Genomic DNA, 19098 nt, shown 5'->3' on the forward strand with positions numbered 1-19098 from the left:
AGTAAAATCTCTTTCTTAGTGGAAAAGGTTATACTCCCTCCATTCTACCCATGTCAACGTATTGACTATCTTGTGGGAATATAAGTGTAATTTTTTTTGTGTTAGCCTATAAGACATATTTTTTATTATTTATGTACTTTATGTTGTCATGAAGTACAATAATGACAACCAGAAAAGAATCCTAAACCAAGAGGAAATGATATGTTGTGTATACTTTTCTTGTCCCTAGATTCCAAAGTTGTGAGGTAAGCTGGCTGAGTTCTTTCCCTTTCCCTAAAAGCCCTGATCAGCCAAGATGGCTGATTAGGAAGACATTGTGTCTTAAAAACTTTACTTTAAACAAACTTTTTACATCAGTTACTTAAAGATATATAAACAAACTCTTCTGAAAGTGGCTTTAGTTGGAAAACCTAACAGTATTTAAATTTTTATTTCAAATAAAAAGGAGTTAAAAAACTGGAAATGTAAGTGAACAAAAGTAGGTAATCAAACTGACACATATTTGGTTAACTGTTATTTATTGAAAAATGATTAAAAAATATGTAAAAGCTTTCTAATTAATTCAGATTTTGTGATTAACAAAGAAAAGAATCAATCAGATATATTTGTGGCCATAAACTGTGACTAATATAAACAAAATTTATATGTAGAGACTTTTATTTAGTTTTACTAGTCGGTTTTCCTCCCTAAAATCAACAAGTGTTCTAATAAGTTTGTTCAGCTAATGGATTAAAAACATCAATTAAGTAAATTTGTATTCTTTCATAACATTGTTCAGTTTAATTTTAAAATAGTCTAAACAGTATAAAAAGCATTCAGTTTACCGTGCCTTATTATTACAGTATATTTTAAACATTATTTAGAATGCAGTTTTTCCTTATCAGTATATCTGGAATATATTTTGCTATCATTTTATGTCGGTGTAGTTAATTCAAACGTTAAATAGTTACTTCACTTCATACAACTAACTACGGTATATCTTTGATTATTTGTAAGGATAATAAGAGGCAGGATTTTAAATAAAATCTAACAGTTTAAAAGTCACATTATTTAATATCCTACAGTGTATCGGTGGTTTTTATGATAATAATCTAACACTATACATGGCTAAAACTCTTAATAAAATCACAATACAAAGATTCGTTACAAAATCTAATAAAAATATACACAACTAAATATTAATGATCGGTTATAAAAATAAATGTCTTTGGTATAACATCCATTGCATTCGTTAGTACTTAATTTGATAGATCAATGAAAAAAATTAAAGTAATTAAGAGAACGTTAAGATGAAGATCGAAATATAGATTTACAATTCATAATGATTAGATAAAAACCAGCAATATTTTTTATCATAATCAAGTACTGGTTTACATTCTTACATTTAAAAATATTTAATTGTAGACTGAAACATTATTAAAGAAACTAATAGTTGTACTACAAAGAATTAATGTAGAATATATTTCAGGTCTAATATTGTTAAAGAGAAATATTGAATTGAGCGAAAAACTAAATCAATACTAGGAACTCATATATTTATTTTTTAAATTTTAACCTAGTGTGAAATAGTATGACAAGTTTTGACTCAAATTCAGACTGCAAACAACACAAGCAATCACAAACTTACGCTAGTGGCAGTGTCCATGGTGATTTGATATACTTTCATTTCACCATTAATATTATCTACCCCAGTTAAAAACTGTGTCATTCTTTCAACAAGATTACGAATCGACTTGATTTAATGCTAAAGTCTTGCTACAAATTGGGAACACTGAAGTGAAATAGATTGATATTGGTTGCTTCTAAAATTTAACAAATAATTTTGAATACATTTTCAGATTTTTCTGCAATGACAAAACAAATTGAACTTTTTCTTAATCTGATGCAGCCATCTTTGACTCTACTCACATATTGTTTGATCACACCTTATTTCATGGCAACATATGTCCTTGTGATGGCATAAGGGTACTTCTGGAAACTGAACTATTTACAGTGTTCATAAGTCTATTTGGTCCTTAAGATCCAGTCTTGTAATGTTTCTTCCCACTCAGATACAGTTTGATTTAAACATTTTCTGACTAAGGTTCTAATCTGGTTCTCTTCCAGCAACCTTCGGGCAGTGCGTTGCGGATATCCTCGATATTTGCAACTTCTTCTTGCAGTTGCTGCAGTTCAGACTTGTAGCTGGATATCAGCTTCGTCTGAAACATATGTTTACGCCTTAAAACTACACTTTGGCTATAAAATAAACGCTATATAATACACTAGAAAATGCCACTATAGACAAAACGTGGTTTGAATTTCATCGAATAAAATAAGGTGAAAAAGGGGATCTAAATGCCATTAGTGTCCTGTTTCCTGATATATATTTTTTTGACGCAGGACTGTTCTCAAATTTTTCTTGTAGTGGTTTAAAGTTAGGTTGATGTAATGCTCATAAACTAATACCTTAAGCTATAAGCTAATACCTGTAAAATTAGAAAAATAATTAAACCTTTTAAATAATTTAAAAGCATAGGCATATATAGCTAAAAATGAAAAATTTAAAACACTTTTTATTATTTAAAAACTTATTAGTACTACATTACAACTTATCAATAAGAACTCATAGTGGTAAAATCTAAGCTTTGTATACCGAGTAAAAGATAACCAAAACTGTATTACCTGTTGAATCTTAGCTTCGTTAAGAGCCTCTATTTGACTATCCAAGTCCGCAGCGTAAAAGTCATTTTCCGCTTCAGCCAGTCTCCTCTCCAGCCTCTTGAGAATATCGTCGTCTAAAACAAGTAATTATAATGTTAGCTATAAAGGTTTAGCCCAGTTTTTAACCATCTTGTTTAAACAAGCCCATTGTTAAAAGTATACATATTGTGTTGAACAGCATAGTAAACATAAAATATGTCAAACTAGCCTACATAAACTAAAAAAAGGGACATTAATAAAATAATAATAATAATAATTAATAATAATAATAATGTATTATTAGTTCTGTCTTGTTTATATAAGATATGAAAGTGTTTAAATCAATGAGTTAGGGATAGCTAAAAAATATGTAAATTATTTATACAATATGTAGGACGATCAGTTTATAGACATCCAAAATGTTTTAAATAGATACTTTAAGATTTTGTTCAGATTAAATTAAATATAATGATTATATTTTGTTATAAAATTTAAAAGAAGATTTTTTTATTGATTAAGATTATTTTAATTTTTTGTATTCTTTTATATTTTACAGATGTGTTTTATATTTAAAATTTTCATATTCTGTTATTTTTTACATAATCTTTATTTAAATTTTCAGTTAGTCTCTGCAACATGTTTCTTAAATGTATTATTAAATAATTTTTAAATTCTTATTACTTAACACTTTTTAAGACTATAATTTAGTTTCTAGAAAGGACAATTAAAAATATTACAAGAAGAATGACGAAGCACCTGTACATTTATTTGTAAGCTCTATAAGTTATGAGATAATAAACATGATTACGGTTAAGATTATTGTAAATAGTTAATTAAATTGAACAAATATACTATCCATGATTTTTATAGATATTCACTCAAATTAAAAATACACTAAAAAGAAATCATTTATGAGAGAAACGGAAGACATAACTTTAAAGTAATGGGTAAAGAAGGGTAATAAGGAAAATTAATGTCCCCAGACTTCTCCTACAGTTATGAAAAATAATCCATTTTGTAACTTTTACCCAGTTAAATCTTTTGTGTAGTTCCTGTACTTCCTTTTGGAATTAAGATTTATTGTTTGAAAACTATATGCTATAAAACCTTTTAATTTGCTATTAAATATAGTTAAGGTATCACAAAAAAATAATAGTATGTAGAATTATTTTATCTGTGATTTTCTCAATTTATTTGGTTTATAAAGCATAAATAAATACCTGCTTCTAATCATATTCTATTAGAACGTTAACAAACATTTATTTTTAATTTTCTTAGAAAAAGTTCAACTGGCTTCTACTATACTCCTTATATAATGCAGCTGTAATTAGTTCAATCGATTGTAAAATTATCAGATAGGGAATAATTTTCATGAAACAAATTTATTGGGTGATTTACTGATTACCAGGAAGAAAATTGATTATAATCACTGTATGTAATAACTGGTGGCATTAACTACACTACTGCTGTATAAGGCTATCTAATTTGATATTAACTTAAAAAGTGTTTAATAATACCCAATAGAATACCTTTTTTATAATATAGGCCTACAGTTAAATCAACATGTTAAAAACAATAAAAAAAACTAGATGATAGGTAGTATAATTATCTTTGTATTAACTTAGAAAATATGTTTCCTCACTCACCAATATCACTTAGGTCATTAAGCTCCTTCATAATACTTTGTACAGCTTCCAGCGCAGATTCAACTTGTTTTGTAGCATCAGCTGCAGATGTTTTAGCTTGTCCCACTCGTGTCTTAGCCTGTAAACAGTGTATATTTTTATAATGAAGATATTTTTTTTGTGTTAAGTAAGAAAATAGATAAAATAAGTTTTCCTCTTTGAGATTTTTTATGGGACTTGACAGGCTCAGGATGGATCTTAATAATAATAATAATAATAACATTGAACTGTTTATTACAATTCAGTGTACAATGTAGCTGCTATGTTTGCATAAAAAGTCAAACCAGGGAAATTCAATAGTTTTCTACTATGTATTACGAATATTGGTATGGAGGAGTTTTAAATTATAAACTTGACCTTTTTGGATCAAGGTTAGTTGTTGTAGTTGATTCCTTGTGTTGGATAAAATGGTGAACATACAAATATCAACACTACATATGAAAAAAAGAATGTACAAATTGTGTAGGATCTTACACACAATGACAAGCTAAGAGGAAGGACATTAATGTTGTCTACTTCTCAATTTATATTAGATCTTACAGTGGTTCATCTTTCAAATGAAATTGCTCCAGTAGCAGTTCTGGGACCTTCAGGGGGGATTCTACTGGGAGACGTTCTACCCACCTAGGAGGGTTTTTAAAGCAGTTTGGTGTTTTTAAAGCCATTACTAACGTCTAGAACTGTGTCCAAAAACCTCCCTTAGGTTTTTAGGACGAGATGTATGTTAAATTATTTTCCCAGGAGTCTATCGGGGTATTTAGCCCCTGTAGCCCCTTACCCTTGGATCCACCCAACCACCACTGAAGGTACTACTCATATTGTTCATCTAATTTGTTCTTTCTAGCTGTAAAATAAACAAGATAGTTTATTGACTGCCTTACATTGTCAACCAGCTGTTGGTCAACACGAGCCTTGTTTTCTTGTTCAGCCACCAGAGCTGCTGTTATGGCCACTCTCCCAGCCAACACTTCCGCTTCATCTCTCAGATCCTTCGCTTCTGCCTTGCTCTCCTCTGCTAGAGTTTTAATCTTCTCTGCCTCCTAAAATTAATATGATTATGGTTTTTCAATGACTGCTTATTTTGTTTTAACAATATGGTGTAATGTAAAAAATTAATTGCATAATACCTAGGTTGTGTTAGTAACTAATAATTGTGTATATACAATATGTTAAGATAGTTACACAATATTTTTGCTATAAAGTACATGTTCAATTAAAGTGAGAAATGGATTTTTTTTTTTTACTTCCACCACCAATTGAAATTAGGAAACTACACCAAGGTGAAAATACTCATTAGTTTTTGCCTTTTTTATTTTGATATTTTCCAGTTTTAATTTCGACTTTTTTGTCATTTTAGCTGGACTAGGTAGCATTGCCCTCCCTAACAAGACCTCCAAATTTGTATTTCATTTAGAATATAAACATCATTGAATATCTTTATTGGTAAAAGTGTTAAAGATAAATTTTCATAAATAATGATATGTACAAATAAAAAAAAAACTCCTAATAGAACAATTATCTTGTGAACTTTTGTAAAAGAATTTAAAGTGATTGGTAAAAATAATAGTGAACATAAAACGTAAAATCTGGCAGATGAAAGGTTGAAATCCAGCTAACAAGCAATTAAAACAGAGTCGGAATAAAAGTAATAAAAATAACTGCAAAATTGTTGCAAGCATTTTTAAATGTTGTCCAATTATACTACAGACTATAGCCAAATCATTACTATATACTAATTGGTTTGTTAAAACTTTCATGAGAGAGTCCAATCTTGCAAATTATAACAAAACCGGTTGGAACGATTTATTAATATTATATCTTTGTTTGCCATAAATTAATTATTTCATTTAAAATTAAAAACATGGTGGTATACGATAGATATGCTAATGATTAGATTAGATTTTAGACGAAGGTGCCTAATTTTAAGGTGAAGATGAATAATGCATAATTTGGAATACGTATGAGTAAAGAGTGATTAGTGATGATAGGCAATGAAAGATGAGTGAATCAATAATGGATGACAAAACTAAGGATAGTTAAAAGTAAATAAAAATAATTATTAATAATGGTAGAGTAGAAGGATGAATCACATATTGTGTGTGATACCTGTGCAGTGTTGTTGGCAAACTTGAGCTGTTCTTGGGCAGTCTGTGCATGACTCCCGGCCCCAGCCAGGGCTTCTTGAGCGTTGATGGTCTTTTGTTTAGCTAGACTGATGCGTTCCTCTACGTCTGGGATCGAACTTACTGCTTCCTGCGCTTTAGACTTGCTTTTCTGCACTTGGCTATCAAACTCTGCAAACAGGTTTTTTCATGGTAAACTGAACTACAAAATCTGCATTACTTTTGAACTGTTTAAGTTTCTTTCTTTGTATTCTTTATACAAATACATGAGGAGAAGAGATCTTGTCTAAACATGTGCTTTTTGTTAACAATAAAAATGTGTCTAACTGAAAAAAAAATTTTGAAGTTAACAATCTCTTAACGAAGTAGCTAAAATGTTTTGCCATTTAGTGGTACAATATCTTCTTTTATCCAACAAATTCCTAGCACTATAAATGTCAGACTACCTTGGATTTTTTTTATGGATTAAAAAACCCAAATACAAATAGACTGTTGATTTAAATTGGTGTAAACGCTTAATAACAATCCTTGAACTGCAGGTATTTAAATTATTGTTTATAATCATTGGTAATACGGCAGGTATGACACCATAAAGAAGACCATTTATGGATACCTGGATTGGAAAGATTCCATCCTGGCTAAAGAAAAACAACTAACTATACCCTAAACACACAACATTAAGAACATTTAGCTATAACTGACATCATTTTCAACCAAGGATGGTTGAGTTGAAGGAAAATATATCTTTACATTAAATTATGACCATTGAGTTCCTGATTCCTTCCCATTTAGGCAACTGCTATCTCATCAACAATCATTAAAACATAGGTCCTAGCCCTCTGCATTGCATAATTGAAAAAAATAAAAGTATACACAGAAAACAAAAACAAAAAAAAACATGATAAACCAACTAAAAGTCAGCAAACTAACCTTGCAGAGTGCGATAGGTCTGCTGTGCCTCTTGCAAAGTCTTGTTGCCAAGATGCACAGCGTCCTCAGCCTTGGTGTGAGCTGCGTCTGCATCAGCCAACAGCTCATCAGCAAGTTGCTGCTGCTCCTCAGCCTTCCTCAGCACATCATTCCCATCTATCATCAGCTCAGAGATGTCTTCTAGCAGAGTCACATGCGATTGATACAGATTGTTGGCTTCGTCTCTGATCTTCTTTGCCTGTCAATGTGTAATTATTTTAGTACATTTGATGTCAGAATCGTTATTTGTGATGTTATTTGTTGTATTTTCCTATTTTGATACATGGTATTAGATTCAAATTTCCCCAAAGTTCAAAGTATGTTAAAACTTAGATAGATGATTTTTTATTTCAATTTCTAAATAGATTACTATCCAAACGGCATCTAACATTTTGTATTTTTTATTTATTTGTTAAATGTGCCATGCAAATTTAAAATTTATTAAAACAACGCAATTGTAAAGAATGGGAATTTGTGCGTGTGAAGAATTAATTGCAGTTTATACAAAAAAATATTAGAAATAAAAAAAAGATGATCAAAGATAACCGAGCCCCTAGTTGAAAACTTTTTGAATTGCATAACAGATTTTAAACATAAATATAAGCTAACGTTAGGATAATTAATTCACTTAAACAACTTAAAACATATCCAGAATATGTTTGGAATAAATTAAGTTTTGGATTTTGAAGGTTCTTTAATAATTAATGTAAATTAATAATTTACAATTATTGTAGTCATTAAATGTCTGTGAAAATTATTACTTGGAATATACTTGTTTAACTTACTCCTGAGCAGTGTGATTTATCCCTTTTGTCAAAAACTGAAGAAAAAACTTTCTTCATGTTGGTTTGTTATATTATTACTTAAAGAAATTACATAGGTAATGTTATTAGTCTTTGGTAAAAAAATTGACAAAAAACAAGATTGTGTCACAGTATTATTATTCTATTCTACTAATAAATATTTTTGAGCCCTCAAAAATTAAACTTCTCAGTGTGTTTCTTCATTTTAACTTTGTTGGACACATTTCAAGACAAAGCACTAGATTCGTTCTCAGGTTAAGTTGAGGCAAGTCATAAGGGTAAAAGAGGACAATGACTGGGTCAAAAGTAGAAGAGGGCAATAGTGTGGACGGCCCTTTAAATATCACGTAAGATTTAATAAATTTCTAGATACCTCAGCACCAGTGTTTATGGATTGTTCTTTGAGCTCCTGGGCGTTAGTCTCTGGTAGCATGAGGTCGTACACATCACTGTAGATGGCCCAGGTGTCGTTATATACACTGTTGACATGATTAGCTGTGTCTGCTACTTCCGCCATAGTCAGGTTCAATTTCTCCTTGGTCATTTGCAGGATTGAGTTTTGGTGTCGGATTTCGTCACTGGAAATACAAATATAGCTTAGATTCATGACTAATGTTTATTTTGAATGAGACGTTTTATACTGTAGAAGATATTGAACTTTTTACAAGTAATCATAATGAACTTTAAATAAAATATATGTAACTCCACCCTTAATTCTTGATGTAATCCTTGTTTCTTTCTTCATGGCAAAATGAAAACCTTCTTCCGAATTTAAATTTTAACAGATTAAATTGTATTCTCAAATAAGCTTACCCAAACTTAAGTTTAATGTACATCATTACACTATTAAACGATAAAACAATAATTCTATACATAAATTAAAGTACAGCTTTGATGATTTAAACTAATTAAAATAATTCTACTTAACCCAGTCAAATGTTATTCATATCTTAGCCAACATTCAATTATTCATTCAATACAACACAAAACACGCATAATACAATACGACACGTAACAATACAAAATGCTAATCTAAAAAATATTTGTTCAATTGCGTTGTTATAAAAAATATTTTGCACATTTTATTTACCAGAATTAAGTCTCCCCATGGTAAATATTGAAATACCGTAAGGTCAAAGGTTAAGTGAATGAAGAAGATGAATGCAAACTGTAATACCTGATGTTTTTCTGACGATTGATGGCGTCTTTCGCAATGTCATACGCTTGGGTTGACAGATTCACAGCAGCTTCAGCAATTTTATGGATTTCTGCCGCTCTCTCTTCTTGACTTTGAACAGAATATAACAAATTACAAATGAAAGAAACTAAGTTATAGAATAAATTATATAAAAATTTAATACACAATGGGTTCTAAGCAAAACCAAATGATGGATTTCATTTTTCACACATAAAATCTTTATCTTGTACCTTTTTGTAAATTTTATTATAATAGTTCATAGGAAATTAGAAATTATTTCAGTAACATTAAATTTGGTACTATGGTTGATTTTTTAGTTTAAAAACGATGGTATTATATGCACTCATTGTTGTTTGCAGTAAAGAAATCAACACTAACTTAAGTATCTAATATTTTGCCCATTTTAATTTTTTTTTCTAAATTAATCTGCTTTATAACCCCTTTAGAAGGGACTAAATCCTGAATATAAAATAAAATAATATAAAACATTACTGGTAGCTATAAAACATAAATACAACTATACTACCTTTAGTTGATTGATTAAAATATAAATATCACAGATATGGAAAAGTTAATTTTAGATTTCAAAGATTTAATTTAAAGCCATAGCAATCCCTTGTCAAAATATATTGCTTTGTTTATTTATGGCATTGGCATTTTTTCACATTTTTGTAAGAGACCTATTTAACGCCTGGTCTTCTTCCTAGCATAAACTGTATACAACATTAGCATAGTGCAATTAATTACAAGTTGCATCTGTCCAGAATCAAACCAATGTACTGTATTTAGATTTTACGGCAACCAACATAACACCTTGGCTACTCAGATTATCAAATTTACTTACTCCTGAGCAAGGTTCCGAGCCTCTCTAGCAATGTCTGACATTTGTTGGTTCTGTTGACCAAACAGTGCGGATCGTTCCACAGCTTTGGCCAATGCTGTTGCTCCGTCTGCCTGAAGATAGTCTAGAGCGTCCTGAATTACAGTAAAATTATGTGAGTAAAATAGATAAAATTTCAAATTTTGTTATTGGATACACAAAAAATTAAAGTGTTGTCAACCTAGATTAATTAAATTAGACATAGATATGTAAGAAAATTATGTATATTAGTAAAGTTGAGGACTCAAATGTACAGATCCTAAATAATATTTAGCTATTAAGTAAAATTTAAAATATGTCTTAAGTTTTGCTTGACAAGAATTATACATTACATTTTAAATTTATCAAATACAGTAGTTTGAAGGGAGAAGACTTTTTATTAAATTATTATTTTCTCAGATCAAAATATGAAGGAAAGCAAGTACCAAATAGAAAAAACTGAAACATTGGAATAAAGTTCATAAATTAGCAAAAAATGCCTGGATTCAAAATTGAACAGAAAAATATAAAATCAAAATTATCGCCTTTATGTTCAAGAGATTCAAAGTTTACAACTGCCTTATAGAATAGTAATTCTCTTGTCAATTGTTAAAAAAACATGACAACGTTTACAACTTTAAAAGTAAAGTTACTGGGGAGCGATCTGGTTTAGTTGTAGAGCACGGGACTTCGCTCCCATAGGTCTCGGGTTCACCTCCCAATGGATTTTTACAAGTGATCATTTCACAACCCCTAGTTCTAGCTTGAAGTAGTGTGAAGATCAATCCTGGGCTAGAGCCTTTTGCCCTAAGACAAAGAAAAGTAAGTTCCACAAAAATCTAAATTTTCAACCAACCTGTAGAACATCTTGAGCTTGCCCGATGGTGTGCTCTGCCTGAGTTGCGTTTATTTCAGCTTGTTTAGTCTCTGTGTCCGCCTGAGCTATCCAGTTGTCGGCTTGCTTGATCAACGCTTCGACATCATCCAGGCGTTTCTTAACAGCCTGTACTTCTTCCACCAGGGATTTATCTTTGTTGACTGAAATAGTTGAAGAACAGCTTAGCAGTTAGGATTTCATAAACATCAGCTCGGTGAAGTATAAAATAAATTGTTGTACGTTGTTACACTAGTAGTCTGAATATTTAATTCAATTTGAATTTTCCAGTTACAGTTTTTTAAGTGATTGATCACAAAAGTAATGTTGATAAGTTGAACACTGTGAAATGTAAAATAGCAATGGTTGAATTTTGTGTTCTAAATTGTTAAACTCAACTCATAGTACATTATTAAAGTTCAAAGACTTAATCACAAATTTCGGATTTGAACCATAACTAGAACAAAAAAGCAAGCAAAAACTATTCACGGTTTCATCTAGCAGCGCTTTAATTCAAGTTTGGGATCAACGCATATTACATTTTGAATTCGTGGATTTGCAAGTTCAAATATGATTTTAAAAAGATTTAATAAACAAATCTTGAACAAAGACTGTTTTTTTTAAGTTTGAAAAATAATTACCATTGTTAATGATGATGGTAAACTTAAGTATTATTTTCAAAAACAATATTAGATTGTTAAAAAAGAAAACAAACTATAATTCCTAGTTTTTAATATTACAATGTCACATGAGAACAAAGCAAAAATTAATAAGAACACAAAATATGTGAAATCAAAGTGATGATTTTAATGTATTTTACACATATCTCGATGTTTAAAAAATTGTTTGATAAAAAAAAATAATAATTAAACATTTCTACAAAAAATTTTATAACTTCTATAAAAAACAAACTTTTTAAACAACTACAAAACATACCGGTAAATAATATTTAGTGCAGTGGAACCTCGATAACAAGAGTTATTTTAAAATTACCAAGAATTTATTTCACCCCTGACCACATGTTATTGCAAATATCGATAAGAAGACAACCTTGATAAAAAGTCTTATTTAATAATCCCTTAGTCTTATTGAGTGAGCTATGTTATCGAGTTTCTACTCTACACATTTGCTCACTTCCAGTAGCGTCGCGAGCGTCCCTCCAAAGATCTTCCACATACTCCTGTACGACGTGGAGTTTCTTGTCGAAGTCGACATCGTCAATGACAGTCGGGTTGTCTTGGATCTCCTTGAGTACAGAGTTGAGATGTTTGAGGTTCCCTCTGTGTTTGTCGACAGCGTCCTGTACGAGATTGTAGCACGCAGGGCAGTCGACACATCCTTGCTGCCGATTGAACTTGTTCTCCTTACATCTGTCGCACCTACGACCTTCTACGTTCTCCAAACACTGTAATAACGGCATTCATTAGTCTTGTATTTAGTAAAAATAATTTACTTTTGTGATGACTTGTCAGCCACGGCATGAGGACTTGATTTCAGGAGAAGGTATCCCCCCCCCCACAAGGTAAAATGTAGGGAGATGGGGATGCAACTGGAAGTATTTTAAGGAGTAAGAGAAGTTATGTTACTATTATACTCTGTTTCCTTAGCCTACCATTCATTTACTGGTTTGATCTTGAAAAAAGTGTTTTACTTTTCATAAATGGTCCTGACTAATGATAAAACTGGTCTCGTCTTGGCCAGTAACAAAGCCATACACATCATCTCACACCATTCTACACTCATCCTTCACTCATATTTGGGTTAAAATACCCTAGGTGGGGTCCCCATCTCAACAATGATAGTTGAAAATTTAAATTAAAAGCCAAATTTTTAAATACAGCTAGGTCTAATATGGAAACAACCAAAAGTTTAGTTCTGACTTTTCTTGCAATAAAAAACTTTTGGTGAGGGTTGTTGCTGCTGATAAAAATTACTAACCATGAAAATGTATTCTCCTTTGAGATTTGCACGTTGAGAAACTGACCTTTTAATAAAAATTTTTTACATGGGCAGAAGGTATAACCGAGCTACTACAATCCACTAACAGTTTTATGATCAAAGACTGTTTGTTTAGAAAAGTTTGTTTCAAAACATAGAACTCTCAACAATATCAGGGCACTTTCTTAACAAATAGCTAGGAACACTCACCGGACACTGCCCTGAAGCATCGCACTGTAGCTGGAGGGAACCTACAAGATCACACTTGCACTCTTCACAGCCGTCGTCAGAGAAACCGTAGTGGTAAGGCTCGCAGATGTCGCACCGTTGACCCGTCACACCCGGGCGACAGTTGCACTGACCCGTTACAGCGTCACACGACTGGTTTAGGGAACCCACTGGGTCACAGTTGCAAGATTGGCAACCCTATAGACAGAGATTTAAGTAATTTCAATTAAAATTTGTAACTTTATTTTTAAGTTTTATCAGTGTTGAGAAGTTGTTAGATTTAATCTTATCTTAGACGTATATATATATTGGTAACAAAAACAAAATGCTAAAGATTCCATGAAAAGATAGAATATAATGACAAATAATAAGACTATATTAATTGTCTACATTTTATTTATACAAAAATGTTTTCAATATTCTAAGATAGATGAGAGTGCCGATTTAAAAACTAGAATAATATTGTAATATTTAAATAAATAGTTTCACTGTAATTTTTTTCTGAAATTATATTTTTTTTACATAAAAGATATAAATACTAAAATTATTTAAGTCATTGGTGCTTGTTTAGTCATCAACTTGCCTGTCCAGACACAATGTTGTAGTATCCTGCCTGACACTGGTCACAGTTTACTCCAGTCACATGAGGTTTACACTGACACTGCCCACTCAGCTGATCACATATAGGAGGTCCTGTAGAGTCAACCTCAGTACCTGGCAGGTAGCACTGACACGGCTCACAGTCACCCTTAGGTATGGCCAAGGCGTCACCGTAGTATCCTGCAATATACAATGTGAGGTTTACACTGACACTGCCCACTCAGCTGATCACATATAGGAGGTCCTGTAGAGTCAACCTCAGTACCTGGCAGGTAGCACTGACACGGCTCACAGTCACCCTTAGGTATGGCCAAGGCGTCACTGTAGTATCCTGCAATATACAATGTGAGGTTTACACTGACACTGCCCACTCAGCTGATCACATATAGGAGGTCCTGTAGAGTCAACCTCAGTACCTGGCAGGTAGCACTGACACGGCTCACAGTCACTCTTAGCACCTTAGTACCTGAGAAAATAATCTTAAAAAAATTATAAGTGGAAAGCATCAAAATGGAATTGAATTTCTTATATTCAAAATATATTTCGTCTATGTACATAATGTTGTATTGATAAATTAATAAATGTAAAAATGTTATACCTATCTTACATCAAATTTAATGTGTATTTGATGTAAAACAAACATTTTTCCTTTTTATACGATAATGTTTAAAATTTATTTTATGAAAAATATACATATTTAATGCAATGTGGGCTTGAAATATTTTATTCTTTATCCACATGAAATTGGAAACAACATAGTTTTTTCCACCAAGTGATTTAATTTTTTTTAAACGAAAACCAACATTAACAGAATTTTAATTAGACTAACAATCCTTTGACTTTGGATCCATCCGGGAACTTTTTCACTCACCAGGAAGACACTGGTCGCATTGGTCGCCCCCTGTGTTGTAGATACACTTCAGACACTGTCCGGTTGTTCTGTTACAGTTTCCTACAGCGTTCAGGTCCACATTGAGGTTACAGTCGCAAGCCTGGCACTGCCTGATGGGACCATGGCGACCCTTGGGGTCTCCGAAGTAGCCGTCACTGCAGAGGTCGCATTGGGGTCCTACAAAGTAGATATTGAGATTTTTTAAAGCAAGAAACTAAATATTTCTTTACCAGAACAATCAATTTCAGATTGTCTTTTAGTCACCTGGTAAGAAATCATAGTAAGTTAAATTTAGTTAATAATACATATTATTGTCATTCAGCTAAAGGTCAACCTTTCACATACGGTCATACAATCTTCAAAAAAGTTTGTCAATTAAATTACAAGATGTCCCACACTCACACTTCTATGTAGAATGTAGGTATATCTGGTTAGCGTTCAATTACCAATGCTAAACATAAATTAGATCAACATTTACACAAACAATAATTCAACAATCCTTAGTTAAGTTGTAGTGGGTTAGTGACTAAATTGAATGTATAGAATCAAAAACAATAAAGACAAGACAACCATTTCAAAAATATTCCTCATAATTCATTATTTTTTCACAAAAATAATGAGTTAAACTTGAAATTAACTGTAGGAACAATAAAAGCGTTGTCAAGAGCTTCAAACCATCTAAAAATAATGTTTGAGATTTGAAAACTCAAATCCTAAAACATAAAAATAATATACTGACACAAAAGTCCAACTTAAAATGTTGTATGTATTTTACTTTTTGGATAAGAGTGAGTTTGATAATGCTTTGTAAAATATAAAAATAAGGATTTGTTTAAAGATTTTGAATATAGTTTAAAATTTCATTCTACTGACCGCTGTAGCCCTTGGGGCATTCCAAACAGATGATTGTCTGATCCTCATCCTCCAGCTGTATGCAGGCTCCCTGGTTGGGACAGGGGCAAGGTTTGCAATCATCGGAAGTTCCGTCGAGAGCGTTGCCATAGAAACCTCGTCCACACTTTTCACAGTTGTCTCCTGCCGTGTTGTGCTGACAGATACAACGACCTGCGCAAAAATCAACAAGCCTTAAAATTATACAAGCCTAAATTAAAAGGAACTATACAGTAATAAATAAGGGAGTTTTTAAAAGGCAGACAGTCACTTAACCGTTATTGTAAAAGTCTAACAAAATCCACTAATATGTATTTTTTTACATTTAACCTGCATTCCAAGATTCGCAAAATAGATAAAACTAAAACTTATAATATAAAAATAAGTCAGGTAATTCTAGCAAAATAGCCAATTAATTTAACAAGCAATTATTAAGCTAATTAATTTAACAAATGATAATTATTAAGCCAACAAATATAAGATTTTTGCCTCAATTAGTTCACATGGTAAATTTACATTTTAGTTCTTGAAAAAAAATGTTTAAATTGAATTTCATAACCGTTATCAAGTAGGCTAGTGTTCAATATTCAATGAACGAAGATCTGTTCAAAATGTCCCATTATACTTTAAACTATTGTGTTTGCAGTTTAATTTCATGGTTGGTTTGCAGATTAAGTACTGTTCAATAACTAAATTAAAAAAATGTTTAACATAAATTAGGTGATTTGAATTAACGGTTTTACATTAACATAAAATCAAGTTTAATTTGATTCAATGAATATAAATGAGCCACTCTAGTTAAACATTTATTAAATACTTTTTAATAATATTAATTTGTATTTAATTCTTATTTTGCGAATTCAGAAAACTATGTTACCAGTGTCTGCGTCACAAATGTCTGCGTGGCCGTTACAGTTGCAGCTGACACAGGGGGCGAATGGTCCCCCGTTGGGGGGATCATGTCGTGATCCCGGGGCGCAGGACTCGCAGAACTGCCCCACGTAGCCAGTGGGGCAAGTACACATCTCCACCCAAGAGGCGGGGGCCCCGGCCGCACCACGACGAGCCGTGTGGAGCTTGACATCGTCCAGGAAACCAACACCTGGAGGATTTAAATTTAAAATAGTTATTTGTCAATCGATACATTCAATACACTAAAATAGAGACAATTTATTGTTTGTAAGAAAATACACACTAACAAAAATTTTGCATTTTAAAGATGGGTTAACTTACCTCCCGATTACCAATATAAAAGTGATTTTTAAATTCCTGTAGTCGCTAATCCATCTATCGATACTGAAGAATGATATTTCAACAACGTTCAATTCATATAATATAATTTGTTCAACTTGTTGAGTACTTATTATAACCAACAATATAATTAATTCTAATAATATTAGTTTATTACCACAGACTGTTGAATTATCTTTAAGCGTATAAAGTCTTCAGTGGATTTTCAAAATAAACTAGGACAAACTCCTTATTAAGTCTTAAACAACGGGCTAATGTGGAGATTACATGACATATTTTAGCTCTTCAAACCTTGTAGCTATAAGATTTATTAGTAACTAAAGATTAAATATAATAAAATAGGCAAACATAATTTATTTATATTTTTGTATATTAAATGTTTATCTGGTATTTAGGATGTAATCATATAGAACAAAAATATGCCACTTATGTAGTAGTAAAATTCCAAAATAAGTTAAGGAGCCCTTAACTTACATTTGGGTAGAGCTTTTTTCATCACAGTAAGTTACATTAGTATACGCCTGGCTCATAGTCAATGACCTTATTACCTTGAGTGGTGTACGTTCCTCGAATTTTAATAGCAGTAAGATTGGCCAGAACACTCATAAAGTCCCTGGCAGACAGCCTGGGCTGCCATCCGTAGTCAGGATCTTCATGTAGACGGAATTTGTAGCTGTTGTCCTGAAAAAAATATTAAAGTACACTTTTAGCCATCAAAATAGCTTTGGTAAACTACAAAAAATAAAGTTCAAAAAAAAGTTCAAATATTTATTTTATGGATACATATTTGAGCTAAAATTGTACAAATTACTTTAGCTCTGTTGAATTATAACTAGTATTATAGTATTATGACTTCAAACATCTTTAATTTTAGGGGCTGACACACAGTCAATATATATTTTGCAATTTGTGCAAACATATTGAACTGTGACCATACACGGTTTAATAATATTGTGCAGCGTACCGTTGAGTAAAGTTGTCAATTTTATTATTGCTTTCAATACTTGTCAGAACAGTCTTTGTTCGTAGTTTTAAAACCAGTATAGCTATACTGTACAAAGTATAGTTATAATGAGTGATGTGGTATAGCTGCAGCGTGTGTGGTATGGCATTGCTGACAAAGAAGAGGAAGAAGAAGATATGGATGAAGGAGAGGTTAAAGAAGAAGTGACTTTACACATGACCTGCTTAATTGAGCTTCGATTTAATGAGCCAAGTGGCTTTAAATAATTTCTCAGATTGGACGCAGAATCGTTTGATGACTTATTGCAGCCTCATATTAATAAAGCGACAGTTCTATGAGAGATGCCAATTCTGTAAGTCAACGTTTGTCTTCCACAGGGAATTCTTTTGAAGACCTCAAATTCACAAGTACTATTACTGCACATGCAATTAGCAAAATTGTAGTAGAAACCTATGCTTTAACACTGATTGAAGGATTATATACAGGTAAGATCAATAAACCTTTCTTTGAAATAGACAATTTATTAAGTCAAAAGTTAACAGAGCAATAATTTCTTGAAAAAGTGAACAGAGAAAGTAATTATTTTCTAAAACTACACCCCTAAAAACAATTATTTACTTTTTATATTTTTTCAATATTATTTATTTTTTTTATTTTTTTTATTTTATTCTAAGACAAAGCAATTTGATAGCTCCCCAAAATAAAAATTCCCTCTAACAAAACTTAGAACCTGAAGAAACTTTAACAAAAATTAGCCTAAGTCATTTGTATGCTAACATTGTGAATGCTGTGGAATATACAGAAGAGTCTTTGGTATTTGCTGGTAGTCTTAACAGCTACTGGAGGTTGAAAATTAGTAAGGTAGGTTGAAGTACTATGGTTTAATCCAGGTTACGCTGATCAGCATAATATTGGACTGCAGATTGTTGATTGGCATGTTGCACAAGTTGTAAGTGGTGTATTGTTAGTTGATCAAAATAGGGGACCATGGTCAAAATAGGGACTGAACCATAGGACGAAGTAGATGTACGGCTTTGTCCATTAATTTGTACGCAGTCACGGCCCAACGAACCCATCGGACCCTCAATAAAACCTTCTTTAAGGCCGTTTTAGCCAACTTTCGCAGCTGAGGTTCAATTTT

The 19098-nt window shown here is 31.7% G+C and overlaps 1 protein-coding gene across 2 annotated transcripts in view; it reads right to left on the minus strand.

Annotated features, from left to right (window-relative positions):
• Positions 1-1033: 1033 nt before the first annotated feature.
• The window catches only part of LOC128994077 (laminin subunit gamma-1-like), a 211878-nt gene continuing 193813 nt past the window's right edge, over positions 1034-19098 (minus strand). For both annotated transcript variants that reach the window (XM_054418314.1, XM_054418313.1), the window contains 17 exons: positions 17542-17674; positions 16620-16844; positions 15725-15916; positions 14831-15028; positions 13943-14139; positions 13342-13557; positions 12328-12598; positions 11176-11357; positions 10305-10435; positions 9440-9550; positions 8636-8840; positions 7421-7658; positions 6474-6661; positions 5249-5407; positions 4329-4446; positions 2665-2777; positions 1034-2201 (listed from right to left, as the gene is read on the minus strand). In XM_054418314.1, the coding sequence (XP_054274289.1) occupies positions 2079-2201; positions 2665-2777; positions 4329-4446; positions 5249-5407; positions 6474-6661; positions 7421-7658; positions 8636-8840; positions 9440-9550; positions 10305-10435; positions 11176-11357; positions 12328-12598; positions 13342-13557; positions 13943-14139; positions 14831-15028; positions 15725-15916; positions 16620-16844; positions 17542-17674 (3000 nt within the window). In that variant the 3' untranslated portion in view covers positions 1034-2078. The remainder of the gene's footprint in view (positions 2202-2664; positions 2778-4328; positions 4447-5248; positions 5408-6473; positions 6662-7420; positions 7659-8635; positions 8841-9439; positions 9551-10304; positions 10436-11175; positions 11358-12327; positions 12599-13341; positions 13558-13942; positions 14140-14830; positions 15029-15724; positions 15917-16619; positions 16845-17541; positions 17675-19098) is intronic.

Source organism: Macrosteles quadrilineatus, unplaced genomic scaffold, assembly GCF_028750875.1.
Source record: "Macrosteles quadrilineatus isolate MER2022 unplaced genomic scaffold, UCM_ALF_1.0 Scaffold_5__1_contigs__length_97177068, whole genome shotgun sequence".
NCBI classification, from domain to species: domain Eukaryota; kingdom Metazoa; phylum Arthropoda; class Insecta; order Hemiptera; family Cicadellidae; genus Macrosteles; species Macrosteles quadrilineatus.